Raw genomic sequence first — 20,476 nt, forward strand, 5'->3', positions numbered from 1 at the left:
GACTTCATATATCTATAAGGACTCTGAGAGGCGCTTGAGTGGTTCAGTCGGGTAAGTGTCTACCTTCAGCTCAGGTCATGATTTCGGGATCCCGGGATTGAGCTCCACATCCTTGTCAGGCTCCCTGCTCAGTGGGGAGCCTGCTTCTCTCTCTCTGCCTCTACCTTGCTACCCACCCCCAGCTTGTGTGCTCTCTCTCAAATTAAAGATAAAATCTTTTTTAAAAAAGGAATCTGAAAATATATTATTATAGTGTTTTTATTTCAAGAGCTTATTGTACTATAACAGGGCATGATAAAGTGGAGAAGAGTGTTATTGAGGCTGGAATATTTCAGATCTCCATATTAGCAGTGAATTTAACTTGAGCCTTGGGTTGTTTGGGTTTATATGGAGCAACATAAGAAAAAAAAGCATTCCTGGAGAGAAAAATCATGAGGAGGAGTCAGATTGGTAACAAGGATGCTGTGTAGATGATCTACCTGGATAGATCATGTAAAGGTAGGGTCAGATATTGGGCTGCTGCTGGTGTGGGCTGAGCAGCATGAAGAATGTGGTATTAAATGAGGGAATAGGTTGTTTTCCTTTTGCACATGTGTGTTTCCTTGGAGGTACCTGAGGGCACTGTCGTTCGCTTGTTGGCACTGGTATGGGGGTACTCTGCGTTGTGTTTGGACGTGGAGGCTGGTACTCACAGGACTGCAGGAGTCTCTAGCAGAAGTGGGGCCGGTCCTCCATGAGAACAGACAACCCGAGCTCATAGCTTTACCCAGCACAGTGTCCCTGGCTGCTTTGTGCAGCGTCTGTACTGCACGCGGTGCAGGTCCTACCACTCTTTCTCACTTTGAGAGTAGCAGACCTGGCAGGTGGGCTCAGCTTCCTTCCAGGCCTCCACAGAAGCTCCTCTGAAAGCCACAACTCACCTGCCAGCCAACAAGCTAAGGGAAAGATGGGGCGCTTAGCCTGTCCCCACCCTCAGGTTGAAGCTCAGCCCCTTGATGATGGATTTCCTCTTTCCTTCAACACTGCCATGATTACTCTTTTATTTTTAAATATTATCTGTGTTGTTAACATGGTATTATGTGTGCATACCTAAAGCTCATGGCAGTGAAAGATTGGTTTCTGCATTGCCCTGCCTGTCTCCTACCTGTCACCCCTGCAGTTGGCCCTGCTGACTCCTTTTCCTATTTCTTCTAGTGTTTGCCTCTGTATTTTAAAAGTAATGTTGACATTGCTGTTTGATGATCTACCCAAGATCTCTTTTGACTTCTTGTGGTTGACTAGGATTTAGTTCTCATTCTTCTACTTGTGTCCCTGCTTCCCTTGTCCTCCTTGCATCATCATATCAGATTTTCCGGGGCCGCCATCAGTGAGTGTTTGCCTTTGACAAGAGACATATACATATATGGGAATATTGTTCGGTGCAGAGCTCAGTGGTATACATTCTTTCATATAGTGTTTGTTTTTTTCCCAGCAAACATTTGCCTTGTTTTTTCATCTGCCAAATTTGGGGGTTTCATTTTTTTTTTTTTTTTACCTTTTTTTTACCTGTTTTACCCATCCTTCCTATGTGGCTGTTAAGTCTGTCAACCACCTAGTAATAGTATTTTCCAAGTGTTTGGCTCTGTGACATCAGCAGTCAGTTCTCTTTTTTTCCTAGGGCTTCTCCTTTCCCTACCACTGGGTGGACTAGGTCCACACAGCTGTCATCCTGGTCACTGGTTTCACCTTAATATACCTCATTTTGCTAGGATGGGCGGGGGGGGGGGAGGGGGGTGCGGGTGTTGTCCAGCAAGCAAACTCCTGGTGCAATTTACCTTGGGCCTTTTACCAACCCCTAGATTTGGACTTCCAAATCTCCAGGAATGGTTCTTTGAGAATCTGATAGAAGCTCTGAATGCTCTTTCCAGGAAAATAATTGCACAAACATAAAATTTGGCATGCAATTTTGTGTGTCTGAAGATATTTATGTTACTTACATATAATACTTTGGGGGATGTAATCTTAGCAACTGTAGAGTTCCAAATAAGCCTTTAGTGCCTAAGCTCTGGTATGATAGTGTAAGTCCAACTCTAACCATAGTACCCAAACATCTCCTATTTTTACTGATAGTTATTTTCTCTTGAGCTTTTTATCATTTCTTAGTCTTTGATGGGATGAATTTATTTCCCAAATTTTAATGACTTGTGGATTTATGGCCAGCTGGAGTCACTTCTGTGTTAAATTTTGCAAATTTATTTCTCCCTCCAACTGTTTTATATATTGAAGTAGCTAGGAAGAATGAAGTCTACTCTGGTAACACTCTGAGTATTGGTTGAGTTGAATTAAAATGATTGAGGAACTAGTTCCCACAAGCACACTGTAACCTAGCAAGATAACTCCCAATTAAGGAAATACTACAGATTCTAACCTTCCTAATGAAGAGCTGCCTTCTGGGGTCACTGGCAAGAGGGGTTTTTCCACCTGCATGTCAGAAAGTTACATGATCACACAGTCACTGTGGTTGAGCTCATATTAAGACAAACTCCAAGGGATTGTACTTAGATAGGAATTTCAGCATATTGAATATTACTTGAAGTAAAGTAGTCTCTGTTGAGATTTGTAATCTGTCTGTGTTTATCTACTCAGTGAGTAGCTGCCATTTACCAGGTAGAGACTTTAGTTTGAAATAGAATATGACCTATATTCTTAGTCCTAAGAGATTATTTTTTAGTCATTCATTATGAATGACTAAATTTTTAAGAGTGAAAGAGTTTGGGATCCCTGGGTGGCGCAGCGGTTTAGCGCCTGCCTTTGGCCCAAGGCGTGATCCTGGAGACCCGGGATCGAATCCCACATCAGGCTCCTGGTGCATGGAGCCTGCTTCTCCCTCTGCCTATGTCTCTGCCTCTGTCTCTCTCTCTCTGTGTGACTATCATAAGTAAAAATTAAAAAGAAAAAAAGTGAAAGAGTTTAACTAAATGCCAACTTCTAAAAATGTCAAAATAATTGGATTTCAACCAATTTTGTTATATGGCACCCTCATTGGCATGTCCTATCTTAATTGCCTCTACAGTTATTTTCTCAGATTTCCAAGTACTCAGTCCCTGTTTTTGTGGATTATTTCTTTGGGCTCCATCTTTCTTTTACAGGGTCCCCCTTAATATTTCTTGCAGAGCTGGTTTGGTGGTCACATATTGTTTCAGTTTCTGCCTATCTTGGAAGCTCTTTATCTCTCCTATTTTGAGTGACAGCCTTGCTGGATAAAGTATTCTTGGCTGCATGTTCTTCTCATTTAGGACCCTGAATATATCCTGCCAGCCCTTTCTGCCCTGCCAGGTTTCTGTGGAGAGGTCTGCTATTAATCTGATATTTCTCCCCATATAAGCTAAGAATCTCTTGTCTCTCACTGCTTTAAGGATTTTCTCTTTATCTTTGGAATTCGTAAGTTTCACTATTAAATGTCAAGATGTTGAACAGTTTTCATTTGGAAGGGAAACCTCTGTATCTCCTGGATCTGAGTGCCTGTTTCTCTCCCCAAATTAGGGGAAGTTCTCAGCTATGATTTGTTCAAATATGCATTCTGGCCCTCTGACCCTCTCAGCGCTCTCTGGAACCCCAATTATATGCAGATTTTTCCTTCTGAGGCTATCATTTATTTCCCTTAACCTTTCCTCGTGGTCTTTTAGTTGTTTTTCTCTTTTTCTTTAGCTTCCTTCCTTGCCATCAACTTGTCTTCTATGTCGCTCACCCTTTCTTCCACCTCATTAACCCTGGTCATTAGGACAACCAGTTTGGATTGCATCTCATTTAATTGATTTTTAATTTCAGCCTGATTAAATCTAAATTCTGCAGTCATGAAGTCTCTAGAATCCTTTATGCTTTTTTCCAGAGCCACCAGTAGCTTTATAATTGTGCTTGTGAATTGGCTTTCTGACTTTGAATTGTAATCCATGTTCTGTAGCTCTGTAGCAGAGAGATTCTTTCTTTTGCGGTAAATTCTTCCTTCTAGCCATTTTGCTCAGTGCAGAGTAGCTGTGTAAGCGGGCTGAGTCAAGAATATGAACCATGACCTAAGTAAGTTTCAGCTTAGATGAGGTCAGAGACTAGAAAATGAAAACAAAGATCAGAACAAAACAACACAAAAGGGTCATTAAAGTGAAAAGAATTTTTAAAACAAAGTAGTACAAAATAAAAGGCCAAAAATCCCAAAGAAGAAGAAAGAAAGAAGAGAAAAAAAAAGAGAAGAAAAAAAGGGGGGACTTGGAGTTGGTGGTGGTGAAGAAGTTGTAGTGGAAAGAGAATGTATTCTACCTGAGGGGTCTTAGAGGGTGATCCTCTTGGTTCTGAATGTACTAAGTTCTGTATGTTAGAAGATGCTCAGTCCCACATTTATAAACCAGCAATACTTGTAGAAAGCCCCGACCCTGACCACCAAAACATAAACGAGATAAAAGAGGGGGCAGAATGGGAATGAAGAGAGAATATAATCTCACAGAATGAACCAGCACGGTATACTACTTGGCTCTGGGTGCATGCTGGTCATGTTCTAGAAAGCATTAACTTCCGCTGTTGCAGTACAAAATGAGGCAGAGAAAACAACACACACACACACACACAAACATATCTCGTGTATCTCCCAAAATTGAATTGAGTATGTTGAAAGGAATTTAGAAGTGGAAAATATATCTAAGACATGTAATTGTAGAAATAGGAAAGTCAAAAAGGAAGAAACTTAAAGATGAAGAGGTGGTAAAGTATTGTAGTTAAGGTGGGAAAAGAGAAAAAATATTGGCAACTTGTAGTGTGATATAAAAATGAGCTGTACTGGAGAAAGGGAAAAAAGTGGGGGTACCCTTTGGTTCTGCATACTATAAATCCCTCGACTTCCCCTTTCCAGTGCCGCTTGGTCAAGAACTTGCTCTTCCCGGTCCTTCCAGCTGGTCTTCTGGGGGAAGGACCTGCGGCCCTGATTCTCAGGTGTGTGCACCTGGCAGAGATGTCCCCTGGCGGCCCCGCCCCTCCCAGGCACCGGGTGAGCCCAGGAGGAACAGCACCACTGTCCGCGGCCAGGTCTCCAGCTCTGGAGCCAGCTCCCCCAGTAACTCCCGCAGCCCCCAGTCCGCCCTGGCCTGGACGCTCCCGGGGCGGCGCGGGGCGCCGATGCGCACAGCTCGGGGGCGCCCCGCGGCAGGAGCGTCCTCCCGGTCCTGGGCCCTCCCCGCCTCCGCCTGGCCCGGGGGAGCGCAGGATCGTGGGCTGGGATCGCGCTCCCAGGTCGCAGCTCCTGAAGGCAGCGAGGCAGCGCCCCCCCTGCCGGCGCCCCCGCCCGACGGACCGGCTGCCCCCCGAGGCCCCGCCGGGTGCGCGACCCAGCTCCTCACCGAGAGTCGCCCGCCGGGTGCAGCGCGCTTGACCCCAGGCTGCACTTGCTCTTAGCGACGCGGGGGACACTGGGGCTTCACTGCCCCTCCTGCGGTTCGATTCGATTCGATTCGATTCGGCTCGAGTTCCCGGCTGAGCACCTTTCCGTCCAGGAAGAATCTGGTGCGGATTTTTTAAACTTCCTGCTTCTCCCGGGCTGGGCTTTCCCGTCCCGGAGGCTCTCGCAGCTGGGCTTTACCCGGCTCTCCACGGTGCCCCTCCCCTACTTGATTCTTTCTTTCTTTCTTTTTTATTGGAGTTCAATTTGCCAACAGACAGAATAACACCCAGTGCTTATCCCGCCAAGTGCCCCCCTCAGTGCCTGTCACCCAGTCACCCCAACCCCCCACCCACCTCCCCTTCCACTACCCCTTGTTCATTTCCCAGAGTTAGGGGTCTCTCATATTTTGTCACCCTCACTGATATTTACCCTCATTTTCTCTCCTTTACCTTTATTCCCTTTCACTAATTTTTTATATTCCCCAAATGAATGGGACCATAAATGTTTGTCCTTCTCCGATTGACTTCTTTCACGCAGCATAATACCCTCCAGTCCCTCCACGTCAAAGCAAATGGGGGGTATTTGTCGTTTCTAATGGCTGAGTAACATCCCATTGTATACATAAACCACATCTTCTTTATCCATCATCTTTCGATGGACACCGAGGCTCCTTCCACAGTTTGGCTATTGTGGACATTGCTGCTAGAAACATCGGGGTGCAGGTGTCCCTGCATTTCACTGCATCTGTATCTTTGGGGTAAATCCCCAACAGTGCAACTGCTGGGTCGTAGGGCAGGTCTATTTTTAACTCTTTGAGGAACCTCCCCACAGTTTTCCAGAGTGGCTGCACCAGTTCACATTCCCACCAACAGTGCAGGAGGGTTCCCTCTTCTCCACATCCCCTCCAACATTTGTGGTTTCCTGCCTTGTTAATTTGCCCCATTCTCACTGGTGTGAGGTGGGATCTCATTGTGGTTTTGATTTGTATTTCCCTGATGGCAAGTGATGCAGAGCATTTTCTCATGTGCGTGTTGGCCATGTCTATGTCTTCCTCTGTGAGATTTCTGTTCATGCCTTTTGCCCATTTCATGATTTGATTGTTTCTTTTCTGTTCAGTTTAAATAAGCTCTTGATAGATCTTGGAAACTAGCCCTTTATCTGATACGTCATTTGCAAATATCTTCTCCCATTCTGTAGGTTGTCTTTGAGTTTTGTTGACTGTTGCTTTTCCTGTGCAGAAGCTTCTTATCTAGATGAAGTCCCAATAATTCATTTTTGCTTTTGCTTCTCTTGCCTTCATGGATGTATCTTGCAAAGAAGTTACTGTGGCCAAGTTCAAAAAGGGTGTTGCCTGTGTTCTTCTCTAGGATTTTGATGGAATCTTGTCTCACATTTAGATCTTTCATCCATTTTGAGTTTATCTTTGTGTCTGGTGAAAGAGAGTGGTCTAGTTTCATTCTTCTGCATGTGGATGTCCAATTTTCCCAGCACCATTTATTGAAGAGACTGTCTGTCTCCCAATGGATAGTCTTTCCTCCTTTATCGAATATTAGTTGCCCATAAAGTTCAGGGTCCACTTCTGGATTCTCTATTCTGTTCCATTGATCTATGTGTCTGTTTTTGTCCAGTACCACACTGTCTTGATGACCACAGCTTTGTAGTACAACCTGAAATCCGGCATTGTGATGCCCCCAGCTATGGTTTTCTTTTTTAATATTCCCCTGGCTGTTCGGAGTCTTTTCTGATTCCACACAAATCTTAAGATGATTTGTTCCAACTCTCTGAAAAAAGTCCATGGTATTTTGATAGGGATTGCATTAAATGTAAATGGCCCTGGGTAACATTGGCATTTTCACAATATTAATTCTTCCAATCCATGAGCATGGAATATTTTTCCATCTCTTTGTGTCTTCCTTAATTTCTTTCAGAAGTGTTCTGTAGTTTTTAGGGTATATATCCTTTACCTCTTTGGTTGAGTTTATTCCTAGGTATCTTATGTTTTTGGGTGCAAATGTAAATGGGATTGACTCCTTAAGTTCTCTTTCTTCAGTCTCATTGTTAGTGTATAGAAACACCACTGATTTCTGGGCATTGATTTTGTATCCTGCCACACTGCCAAATTGCTGTATGAGTTCCAGCAATCTTGGGGTGGAGACTTTTGGGTTTTCTATGTACGGTATCATGTCATCTGTGAAGAGGGAAGAGCCTAACTTCTTATTTGCCAATTTGAATGCCTTTTATTTCTTTTTGTTGCCTGATTGCTGAGGCTAGGACTTCCAGTACTATGTTGAATAGCAGTGGTGAGAGTGGACATCCCTGTCTTGTTCCTGATCTTAGGGGAAAGGCTCCCAGTGCTTCCCATTGAGAATGATATTTGCTATGGGCTTTTCGTAGATGGCTTTTAAGATGCTGAGGAATGTTCCCTCTATCCCTACACTCTGAAGAGTTTTGACCAGGAATGGATGCTCTATTTTGTCAAAAGCTTTCTCTGCATCTAATGAGAGGATCATATGGTTCTTGGTTTTTCTCTTGCTGATATGATGAATCACATTGATTGCTTTACGAGTGTTGAACCAGCCTTGCATCGGGGGGATACATCCCACTTGGTCATGGTGAATAATCTTCTTAATGTATTGTTGGATCCTATTGGCTAGTATCTTGTTGAGAATTTTTGCATCCATGTTCATCAGGGATATTGGTCTGTAATTCTCCTTTTTGGTGGGGTCTTTGGTTTTGGAATTAAGGTGATGCTTGCCTCATAGAACGAGCTTGGGAGTCTTCCATCTCTTTCTATCTTTCCAGCTTTAGTAGAATAGGTATGGTTTCTTCTTTAAACGTTTGATAGAATTCCCCTGGGAAGCCATCTGGCCCTGGACTCTTGTGTCTTGGGAGGTTTTTGATGACTGCTTCCATTTTGTCCCTGGTTATTGGCCTGTTCAGGTTTTCTATTTCTTCTTGTTCCAGTTTTGGTAGTTTGTGGCTTTCCAGAAATGCGTCCATTTCTTCTAGATTGCCTAACTTATTGGCATATAGCTGCTCATAATAAATTTTTAAAATCATTTGTATTTCTTTGGTATTGGTGGTGATCTCTCCGTTTTCATTCATAGTTTTATTAATTTGAGTCTTCTCTCTCTTCTTTTTAATAAGGCTGGCTAATGGTTTATCTATCTTGTTAATTCTTTCAAAGAACCAACTCCTGGTTTTGTTGATCTGTTCCATAGTTCTGGTCTCTATTTCATTGAGTTCTGCTCGAATCTTTATTAACTCTCTTCTTCTGCTGGGTGTAGGATCTATTTGCTGTTTTTTCTCCAGCTCCTTTAGGTGCAAGGTTATCTTTTGTATTTCAGTTCTTTCCAGTTTTTGGATGGATGCTTATATTGCGATGTATTTCCCCCTCAACTGCTTTTACTGTATCCCAAAGATTTTGAACAGTTGTATCTTCATTCTCATTAGTTTCCATGAATCTTTTTAATTCTTCCCTAATACCCTGGTTGACCCTTTCATCTTTTAGCAGGATGGTCCTTTTCCCTCATGTGTTTGAAATCCTTCCAACTTCTTGTGATTTAGTTCTAGTTTCAAAGCATTATGGTCTGAAAATATGCAGCAGACGATCCCAATCTTTTGGTTTCGTTTAAGACCTGATTTGTGACCCAGTATGTGGTCTATTCTGGAGGAAGTTCCATGTGCACTTGAGAAGAATGTGTGTTCAGTTGCATTTCCATGTAAAGTTCTGTAAATATCTGTGAAATCCATCTGGTCCAGTGTATCACTTAAAGCTCTTGTTTCTTTGGAGATGTTGTACTTAGGAGATCTGTCGATTGTAGAAAGCACTGTGTTCAAGTCACCAAGTATAAGTGTATTATTATCTAAGTATGTCTTAACTTTGGTTGTTAATTGATTAATGTACTTGGCAGCTCCCACATTCGGGGCATAAATATTGATGATTATTAAGTCCTCTTGTTGGATAGATCCTTTAAGTATGAGATAGTGTCCCTCTTCATCTCTCACTACAGTCTTCAGGATAAACTTTAATTTATCTGATATAAGGATGGCTATCCCTGCTTTCTTTTAAGGTCATTTGAATGGTAAATGGTTCTCCAACTTTTTATTTTCAGGCTGTAGGTGTCCTTCTGTCTAAAATGAGTCTCTTGTAGACAGCAAATAGATGGGTCCTGCTTTTTTATCCAGTCTGAAACCCTGTGCCTTTTGATGGGTTCATTAAGCCCATTCACGTTCAGAGTTACTATTGAAAGATATGAATTTAGTGTCATCATGATACCTATTCAGTCCCTGTTTTTGTGGATTGTTTCCTTCGACTTCCTCTTTCTTTTACAGAGTCCCTCTTAATATCTTGCAGAGCTGGTTTGGTGGTCACATATTCTTTCAGTCTCTGCCTATCTTGGAAGCTCTTTATCTCTCCTATTCTGAATGAGAACCTAGCTGGATAAAGTATCTTGGTTGCAGGTTCTTCTCATTTAGGATCCTGAATATATCCTGCCAGCCCTTTCTGGCCTGCCAGATCTTGTGAAGAGGTCTGCTGTTACCCTAATACTTCTCCCCATAAAGGTTAGGGATCCCTTGTTTCTTGCTGCTTTAAGGATTTTTCTCTTTATCATAGGAATTTCCAAGTTTCACTATTAAATGTTGAGGTGTTGAACGATTTTTATTGATTTTAGAGGGGGTAGATCTCTCTATCTCCTAGATCTGAATGCCTGTTTCCCTTCCCACTTTAGGGAAGTTCTCAGCTATGATTTGTTCAAATACACTTTCTGGTCCTCTGTCCCTTTTGATGCCCTCGGGAACCCCAATTAAACGTAGATTTTTCCTTCTGAGGCTGTCATTTATTTCCCTTAACCTATCCTCATGATCTTTTAATTGTTTGTCTCTTTTTTCCTCCACTCCCTTCCTTGCCATCAACTTGTCTTCTATGTCACTCACTCGTTCTTCTACCTCGTTAACCCTCGTCATTAGGACCTCCAGTTTGGATTGCATCTCATTTAATTGATTTTTAATTTCAGCCTGATTAGATTTAAATTCTGCAGTCATGAAGTTTCTTGAATCCTTTATGCTTTTTTCTAGAGCCACCAGCAGCTTTATAATTGTGCTTGTGATTTGGCTTTCTGACATCGAATTTTAATCCAAATTTTGTAACTCTGTGGGAGAGAGTGTTGTTTCTGATTCTTTCTTTTGAGGTGAGTTTTTCCTTCTAGTCATTTTGCTCAGTGCAAAGTGGCTAAAAACAAGTTGTACTGGAAAAAGGAGAAAAAGAGAGAAAAAAGGAAAAAGGGGGGGAACAAACAGAAAACAAAAAACAAGAGGGGGTATCCTCTGAGTCTATGTACTGTAAATTCCTAGACTTTCCCTGGAACTTTCTAGCGCTGCTTGGTCAAGAACTTGCTCTTCTCCTGTCCTTCCAGCTGGTCTTCTGGGGTAGGGGCCTGCTGTGCTGATTCTCAGGTGTGTGCACCTGGGGGAGCTGCCCAGCCCCTTGCCAGGTGTACAGCTCAGTGGGAGCTGTTTATCCTGTGAGGCCCCCGCTTCCTGGCTGCCCTGCTCAGTCCCAGGCACAAGGTGACACCAGGAGGAACAACAAGAGTGGCGGCGGCCAGCTCTCCGCAGTAACTACTGCAGCTCCCAGTCCGCAGGGGCCTGGATGCTTCAGGGGCAGGAGGCGCCGATATGCACAGCTCCCGGCCGCCCAGTGGCAGGAGGGTCCTTGCTGCCCTGTGTCCTCCCGGCCTCCGCCTGTCCCCAGGAAGCGCCGGATCTTGGGCTGTGTCCCCTGGTGCCCTGGGCTCCAGGGCCTGCACCGCTGGCATCGCGCTCCCGGGCCGCGCAGCCCCCTCCGCCAGGAGCCGCTGCCCGAGCCAATGCTTGGGCTCCTCCCAGGGCCCGCCGGGCGTGGCGCTCTCCCCCGGGCGCAGGTCCTCTGTTAGTGCCCCTGGGAGCCTGAGGGCACCCCTTCCACCCCCCCCCACCCCCCCACCCCCGGGATCCTGCCCAAGCTCCCTGCAGGCGCCTTTCCATCCAGGAAGATTGGTAAAGCTGCTTCTCCCGGCCGGGGCTCTCGTGTCCTGGGGACACTCACCGCAGGGCCTTAGCCTGCTCCTCCCGGGGCCCCTCCCCCTTGGATGCTTTTTTATTTCTTTATTTTTCCCCGTCTTCCTACCTTGATAGAAGCGCGAACTCTTCTCACATTAGCATTCCAGCTGGTCTCTCTTTAAATCTCAGGCCGAATTCGTAGGTTTTCAGGATGATTTGAAAGTTAGGTACGTTGGGGACGGGTGACTTGGGGACCCTACTCTTCCGCCCTCTTGCCCCGCCTCCTGATTCTTTATTATATATATTTTCCCCCACCTTCCTACCTTGCTAGAAGCGAAAACCCTTCTCTCTGTCGCGCTCCGGCTATTCTCACTTTAAATCTCAGGTCGAATTTGTAGGTGTTCAGGATGGTTTGAAAGTTATCTAGGTAAGGTGGTGGGGCCAGGTTAATTGAGGACCCGACTCTCCTGCCATCTTTCCCTGCCCCTAAATAAATAAAATCTTAAAAAAAATAAATCAAGTTTGAAGATAAATCACAAGAATCAGTGACAACCTAACAATATGAAAGTAAGTCTATTTTGAAAAACAAAAGTTAAAGTTACAGTACTGTTTTTTCTTTCTAAAAAAAATGTGTTTAATCTGTGTACATTTGGGAGAATCTGAGTATCGTATTTTGCTCAGGAAAGAGAAAAAAATGGATGCAGTGGCTGATTTCATTCCTTTTTAAGTAGCCCCACTGTGTTTTAGGATAATTTCTCCAAGGATAGTGATAGATATGAATCATTTAATTGTTTAATGAGGCTGAGGAACATAATGCTGAAGCTCAGTCATGCAAAATTTAATATTTCTAGTGTCGATCACAGCTGTTGCTGCTGGTTATAAGTTACCACATCTGTGTGCACACACACACCAGTGCAGATGCAGAGAGAGGAGGTCTGGGTTTGTTGTAGAAAATACACTTTTCTCCCCAGTCAAGCTGAGACCCTTTAGGATCCCTTGTGGAGAGGCTGCTGCCAGAGCCTGGGTGAAGTGCCTTTGGGTGGAAGACAGGGCTGTGTTCATGCTCTGGCCCTTGCCTCTCTTCCCCTCAGGTCCCAGAAGATGCCGTACCTTCAGGCTTCTCTCCTCTTACCTGTGCTCTTATCCTTGTACCTGCAGCGCCTCCTCTTCTGTCTGGGCCCGATCCCTCTTCCTGAAGGGCCTAAAGTACTTTTCCCCTTGTGTTCTTCTTTGATATCTTGTTCACACCCATCCACTGATCATGCCCAATTTTACCTGGTTCACCACCAGTCCTCTGTTAATTATTCTTTATTAAACCTTCTCTGTTCAAATGACTGGGTGGTTTCTGTCTCCTAATCGGACCCTAGCCATTGTCAATGTCCTCTGCCTAGAATGCCAGGCTGCACTTCCTCATCTAACCTAATACACTGTACAGATCCTCTCAGGACCAGCCCAGGCAATGCCTCACTCATTCATTCCAGAAACATCTGAGTTCCTACTGTTGAATAAGCACTGGGCCCAACTCCAGGGTTGCATAAGACCGGATTTCAGCCCAGCAGGAGCTCCATGACTGGAATAGGAGAATATACAGTCAAGTGTGTTGAATTAGAGAGGTAGGAGCATGTGCGTGTGTGTATGCATGATACTGTTGGGCAAATACGGTATGACAAAAACTTAAAATAGAAAACTTTAAAAAAAATGTTAATGTTCCTCTGGAAGCTAAAGGGATAAATAAATGAAAATGCGAGAAATTGATAAACATCTACCGCTTTCCATTTAAGCAATGTCCATATATTTGTTTTTTTCTGTTCTGTTTATGAATGTTCCTTCTCTTTCCACAAAACACTTGAGGTAGGTAAGGTTTTAGTTCATCTCATCTCTGAATTTCTAAGGGCAGGGACCCTCCTTTATCTTAATGAACTTGTACTTATGATGCTTGTCACCTAGTAGATGCGTGATCAGTGTTAGTTGACTGAAGAAAGGCTAATTACATTGAGTTCATACTCCCTGGTTTGTTTTTTACTCTGAAATCAATCAGTGTTTTCTTCTGTTGACAGTTCATGAACCATTCCAAGCACTTGTTTTTGTACCTGAGATGTGAACAGGGAGGCTGTCAGTTGTGCTTGTTTATTCCTCTTCAGCCATTTACAGATATCAACCATCTTAGGTGTGCATCAAGTAGTGTTACATATTTTATAGACCTCTCATTCTCTGGCATCCCCATATTATAGATGTAGAAATTGAGGTCAAGTAAGTTATTTAAGGCCACACTGACAAAATGTGGATGTCACCATGAGTGGTTCCTGTAGTCAGACAGATGCCTGCCCTATTTGTATGCACACTAGACATCACCCAGAAGCCTTTTTTCCTGTCAGGAGACACAGTTGCCTCCTTCCTAGTCCTAGAGACATAGTCCTGGGGCCTTCCAGGCACCTTGACATCCAGGCACATGTGAACAGGGTTTGGAAAACCTAGAAAGGGCAGGGTGTCTGGGTGGCTCAGTTGGTTAAGTGTCTGCCTTCAGCCCAGGTCATGTTCTCAGGGTCCTGGGATCGGATCCTGCATCAAGCTCCCTGCTCAGCGAGGAGTCTGCTTCTCACTCTCCTCCTGCTTGTGCTCTCTCTCCCTCTCTCTCTGTCAAATAAATAAAATCTTAAAAAAAAAAAAAAACTAGAAAGGACCAAAAGTCTCTTAACATTTTTTTCTTTAAGAAAAAGTCTCAGGGATCCCTGGGTGGCGCATCGGTTTGGCGCCTGCCTTTGGCCCAGGGCGCGATCCTGGAGACCCGGGATCGAATCCCATGTCAGACTCCCGGTGCATGGAGCCTGCTTCTCCCTCTGCCTGTGTCTCTGCCTCTCTCTCTCTCTCTCTGTGTGACTATCATAAATAAATAATATTAAAAAAATAAAATCTAAAAAAAATAAAAGAAAGAAAGAAAGAAAAAGTCTCATCCAGAACATGAGAGACTCCTAACTCTGGGAAACGAACTAGGGGAGGTGGGTGGGGGGTGGGGGTGACTGGGTGACGGGCACTGAGGGGGGCACTTGGTGGGATGAGCACTGGGTGTTATTCTATATGTTGGCAAATTGAACACCAATAAAAAAATAAATTAAAAAAAAAAGAAAAAAAAGTCTCATCAAGAAAGAAAAGAAAAAGTCTCATCGAAGTATAGCCACTTGCTGGTGGGTTGAAATTTGGTACAGGTGATGGCAAACATTTAGCTGCATGAAAGTTCCACAGAAGCTAAAGTTCAGGGGAATGTATGTGCACTTTTAAAACTCACTCTCGTCTTCTCTGTTTCTTCTCAGGTGCTATTACCCCCATATGACGATGCCACCGTGAATGGTGCTGCCAAGGAACCACCGCCCCCTTATGTGTCTGCCTGAGCCTGAGAGGGGAGTGAAACTGGGACCTGCAGCTTGATTTTCAGACGTCAGAGCAATAGTTCTTTCATTTCACTTCTGGGATGAGCTCTCTGAGCTTATTCGTTGCTGAAATGCTCCAGTTTTAAAATTTAGATGTTAAGTTGAAATCCTCTTTAGTGTTAAGCATATGCTTCAGCTAGAGCATGGTGATAGAATCACTGTAGCATTCTTTACATAGGGCTGGGGCGCAGTGGGCTTCCCTCGTCTGTCCTGGTTTTCCCTAGGCATGGAAACCTCCCCGCAATTCGGATGGGCCTGGAGTCAGAGAAGCCTGGTTTTGTCCCTGCTGGACCTCAGAATTAGGGAATGAACCACATTTTTTTCTTCATGTTCCCTCTATCTCTTCTGAGAGTGTAAAATAAAATCAAAATTAGATAATGCTTTTCTTAAGCCATTCTAGTGTGTGAACAAACCCTTCTAGAACAGGAATGTCAATTGTGTAATCATTGCTCTAATTAGCTAAATAGGAGTTCGTATCTATATAAATAAAACAAGAATTTCCTTAAGATTATTCATGACTTACATTCGGTGATGATTTATATTTGCTGTTCAACGATTTTGTCCATGGGCTAAATCAAGACCCTTCAACAATCCTAGGCAGTGACAGCAGCCACTCGCCTACAGCTGCTCTTGTACACCCTGGGTCTGGGGTCACAGAGGCACGTGTCTCATTTGTGTTGCAGGTGTAGAACTGATTCATTTAGTACCACATCATTTAGTACCACATGGTATCTATCTGGTGCTCCCTTTCTCCTGCTTTCCCATGCCCCCCCCCCCCTTTTCACAAAGCATTTGCCTAATAGTATGAACAAATTTTTCTCTTCTCTCTGCAAAATACATCCTACTATTTGAAATTCCGAGTATGCCTAGTCATCTTTTGAAATGTAAGACAGCTTTCAGAGAAAGGAGGAGGAGTGCTTTTCTTGTGGAATGCTTTCACCTCAACTACCTGAGTTTCAAAGGACTTTGACATATTCGTATATTCAAAAGTCAGAGCTCTCCCGGTTGCTCATTGTTGAGTATGCTGTCAATGAAAGGTTTGCAACTGAAGTGAAATTCGCCCACATCGGAGAAAATAACCTTTTGATTTTGTGGTGATTATGCCTAGGGACCCTTTCCACCCACATGTGGTCATGTAGACACACATAGTTTGGCCAAAGGAGGCAGATTTACAGCTTGTTTCACACATATGTGTTTTTTGGTTCTTTTTTACTATTTCAATTCTGATAAAATCAAAACATCGTAAAACATCGTAGACCAATAGAAATGGAGATGAACAGACCTGACCTTCTAACGTTCCTAAGCCCCACCTCTAGGAAGCTCTGTGTGCTCAGCTGTTTTGCATATGGTTGCTTTATGTCCATGATGTACTTTTAATAAGCAGTTCAGATTTTACTCCATTTGAGGGGGAGTTTTATCCCTGAGAATCAGCCTTGGTCATTTCCTTTGGTGTATCTCATTAGTATTCTTTATAAACTCGACCTAAGCAGTTCTCTTCCTGGAAGCTCACAAGATTCACACTAAGTTAATCATATTAAGAGGTATTAGGAATAGGAAAGGCTTCTCTGACAGTTTCACTGATCGCTGGAAGGCACATAGAACATCAACGTTGCTTGCATGGACCTCCCTGTGATTTTCGAGCCCCTCTGCCTGATAATTTTTGTGGTATGAAAAACGGCACATAGTTAAGTAGAGAGAAATGCTGACCTTGAGTCTGTGTGGCCTCCTTAGAGGAAATATTGCTCATGTGATGCGCGGACCACAACACAGACACCAGGACATCCCTTCATTCTCAGGGGTCCCACCTGGAGCTGACAAAGAGGCCTTTCCTGATTTACAATGTAACCCACGCTGTGTACCAAAGCCGCCTCCATACTTAACTCTGCAGAGTAACGAACTGGCCTCTCCACACGACTGTGGGGAGGTTATGATGTAGGACTAAAATGACCCTGCAGAGCCCAATCCATGACTCAGCAATTCACTATCTCATTGATAATCTAGTTAAATACCTCTCTTAAATGTATTTTAAATCCAACTTTAATATCTGACCTCCTTCCCTACTTTGCCATCTGCAGTCATTCCCTCAACTGTCCCTATGCCTGTGTGCCTGTTGGTCGCTTTACTGATGAGAGCACCTCAGTCGTTTTCATCTTAACTACCCTCCTCAGCTCCTGATGACAGGGTCTTGGATATTCAGTCCAGCACCAGAAGGTGTGCAAATGGACCCACCAAGAGGCAGCACATGTAGGAGAGTTTTGAGTCTGCTCTCTGGGCCAGAGGGAACAGGAAGCTGATGTCCTTTGCTTAGATATGGTCTGTCCACCCTAAGAACCATGCTTCCATTGAATAAGCTGGTCAGGTTTCTAGAATGCCCAGTCATATGGAAGAACTTTAAGGCCAACAGACTCTCCCACCCCTTCCTGTACCTTTTTCCAACACAAACCTCATGTGCAGTATCTTCTCCAAGTCCAGTGTCTTTGGCCCCGCCCCCACTCTGTCTTACTGTCTCCAGGGAATGCAAGAAGCTTCCCCTTTCCCATCCTTTTTTTTTTTTTTTTTAATTACTCAGTCTGTTCTGGCCCTAAATATTTGTTAAGTTTGACTGCTTACCCAAACCACACCTCATTTCATGTGTCTTTTCTCTTCACTCTGTTTGTTAATCAACAATACTTCTTAGTAATGATCTCACTAGACCATCTGTATAGACCATTAGAATTGTTTTCTCCATAGAGGGATGTATTGTATTTGAAATATTCATCCTTTGAGAATAAAATCCTGCTGTGCAAACTGAGCTTTTGTGATCAAGGAAAACTGATGAGATTGTGAAAATATTTCCCTTTTTTGAAAAAGGTGTGCAGTTTTTGCAGCCTGTGTAGAAACTGATTTAATATCATTAAATAATATTTCCGCTGTCATGGAGGCAGTCTCTAATGTTCTGGAGAGTAGAGGGTAGGTGTCTTTGCCAAGGTATTGAAAGAGTCACACAAAGAGACTGCCGGCATCAAGTGCAGGCTCCCCATCTTCAGACCTAACGTGCACCAAACATAGTACTTAGAACTGTGTAAAATGGATTTTTGACAGCTCAGACATTTGTTCTGAAAGAGAAGGAAAAAGGAGGCTTTGCAAGAATGTCTCCACACCCATGGAATTCACTTAAAAGTGTCTATGCACACTGGCCAAGTTTTCTGCCAAATGACTCTCTGGAGTATGGAAGCGAACCAGTTCTGTGACCTGCCCAGAAGCCCACGCATGTCTTTTGCTGACTATAGCACCCAGACATCAGAAGAGAGAAGCTGTCATTGGCCAACCCAGAAAAAATGACATCAAGGCAAAAAGTCTTAGTACTATCCACCCATCAATGTGATCCTAATTAGCAAGAACAGCTGCTGCTTCAGAATGAGGAGTTTGGCTTAAAACAGCATAATGGACTCAAGTCTGTTTGTTTTATCCCATCTAAAATTTACATATGCTTTTTTAAAAAGCCATTTATGGTACAAATACAGTTTTTATTTATTAAGTAAGCTTATTAATACGGGAACCTTTTTAACTCAGAAAATAAAATCATAACATATATTCCTTGGCGTATGCCAAGATGTCCAGGGTATATTGCTACAACAGAGCAAAAAGTTTGGAAGAGAACTGTGTAAGCCCAAATGGATTGGGCATGACTAGCCAGCAATTGAGTGTTTGAGCCACATCTCTGTCAGGAAAGGCCCAGATTGAATGTGTCTTCATCTTGACTGCTACCGGCCAGTCCCACCTCCAGTGCAGTAGTGCCTCAACTCTCAGTATCACTAAGCAGAATTTGAAAAGTCCAATCTAAAGAGCCAATAATGCTTCCACCTATGGTCTCCACCGGAAGAAATCCCCAGCTCTGGGAAGACTGGGGAACAATGGATCTGCTATCCAGCAAAAGCACAAAGGACCCTGTGTCCTGTGTCGTGGGGATGCCCCTCCAACCCGGAGTGCTGGCCTTTGTGAGATGTAACTTTTCACTCAGTATTCATTTTAGCTAAAGGAATCATATGTAATTATTCTAGGTCACTATTTTACGGTCACTGGATATTTCTTTAGTTCTTTCAAATTTAGGCCTTTTTAAATTACATTTATCAGAGGAGGGGCAAGAAGGAGGAAGAGTAGGGTCCCCAAGTCACCTGTCCCCACCAAATTACCTAGATAACCTTCAAATCATCCTGAAAATCTACGAATTCGGCCTGAGATTTAAAGAGAGATCAGCTGGAATGCTACAGTGAGAAGAGTTCGCGCTTCTATCAAGGTAGGAAGACGGGGAAAAAGAAATAAAGACACAAAAGGCCTCCAAGGGGGAGGGGCCCCGCGAGGAGCCGGGCTGAGACCGGGGCGAGTGTCCCCAGGACAGGAGAGCCCCGTCCCGGAGGAGCAGGAGCTGCACCGACCTTCCCGGGCGGAAAGGGGCTCGCAGGGAGTTAGAGCAGGACCCAGGAGGGCGGGGAGGCCCTCGGGCTCCCGGGGACACTAACAGACACCTGCGCCCCGGGAGAGTGCGCCGAGCTCCCTAAGGGCTGCAGCGCGCACGGCGGGACCCGGAGCAGCTCGGGGGGGCTCCGCGGAGGGGGCTGCGGGGCGGGAGCAGCTCGGGGGCGGCTCCGCGGAGGGGGCTGCGGGGCGGGAGCGCGAATCCAACAGCGCAGGCCCCGGAGCACAGGGCGCCGGGACACAGCCCAGGATCCGGCCTCCCCCGGGACAGGCAGAGGCCAGGAGGGCCCAGTACAGCGAGGACGCTCCTGCCCCAGCTGAGCAGATCAGCGGCCCCGCCCGGAGCCTCCAGGCCCTGCAGACGGAGAGCTCCGTGGTGACTGCGGGAGCTGACTCCAGGGCTCCAGAGCTGCCTCCGCCACTGGGGCTGTTCCTCCTGGGGCCTCACGGGGTAAACAACCCGCACTGAGCCCTGCACCAGGCAGGGGCAGAGCAGCTCCCCCAAGTGCTAACACCTGAAAATCAGCACAACAGGCCCCTCCCCCAGAAGACCAGCTGGACGGACAAGTTCCAGGGGACGTCAAGGGACTTAAAGTACACAGAATCAGAAGATACTCCCCCGTAGTTTTTTCTTTTCTTTTCTTTTCTTCCTTTTTGATTTCTGTTTGCTTCCCCCACCCTTTTTTTTCCTTTCTTTCTCTTTTTCTTCTCTTTTTTCTTTTTTTTCTTCCTTTTTTCTTTTTCTCTTTTCTTTCCTTCTTTCTCTCTTCTTTTTCTCCTTTTCCCAATACAACTTGTTTTTGGCCACTCTGCACTGAACAAAATGACTACAAGGAAAAGCTCACCTCAAAAGAAAGAAACAGTCCTCTCTCCCACAGAGTTACAAAATCTGGATTGCAATTCAATGTCAGAAAGCCAATTCAGAAGCACTATTATACAGCTACTGGTGGCTCTAGAAAAAAGCATAAAGGACTCAAGAGACTTCATGACTGCAGAATTTAGATCTAATCAGGCAGAAATTAAAAATCAATTGAATGAGATGCAATCCAAACTAGAAGTCCTAACGACGAGACTTAACGAGGTGGAAGAACGAGTGAGTGACATAGAAGACAAGTTGATGGCAAAGAGGGAAACTGAGGAAAAAAGAGACAAA

General features: G+C 44.5%; 1 protein-coding gene across 1 annotated transcript in view; it reads left to right on the plus strand.

The window, feature by feature from the left end:
- LAPTM4B (lysosomal protein transmembrane 4 beta) overlaps nt 1-15,379 on the plus strand; it is an 86,010-nt gene extending 70,631 nt beyond the window's left edge. The window contains exon 7 of the mRNA XM_038555130.1: nt 14,752-15,379. Within this exon, the coding sequence (XP_038411058.1) occupies nt 14,752-14,829 (78 nt within the window). The 3' untranslated portion in view covers nt 14,830-15,379. The remainder of the gene's footprint in view (nt 1-14,751) is intronic.
- Nucleotides 15,380-20,476: the final 5,097 nt, after the last annotated feature.

The sequence above is a fragment of the Canis lupus genome, chromosome 13 (genome assembly GCF_011100685.1).
Source record: "Canis lupus familiaris isolate Mischka breed German Shepherd chromosome 13, alternate assembly UU_Cfam_GSD_1.0, whole genome shotgun sequence".
Lineage (NCBI taxonomy): Eukaryota > Metazoa > Chordata > Mammalia > Carnivora > Canidae > Canis > Canis lupus.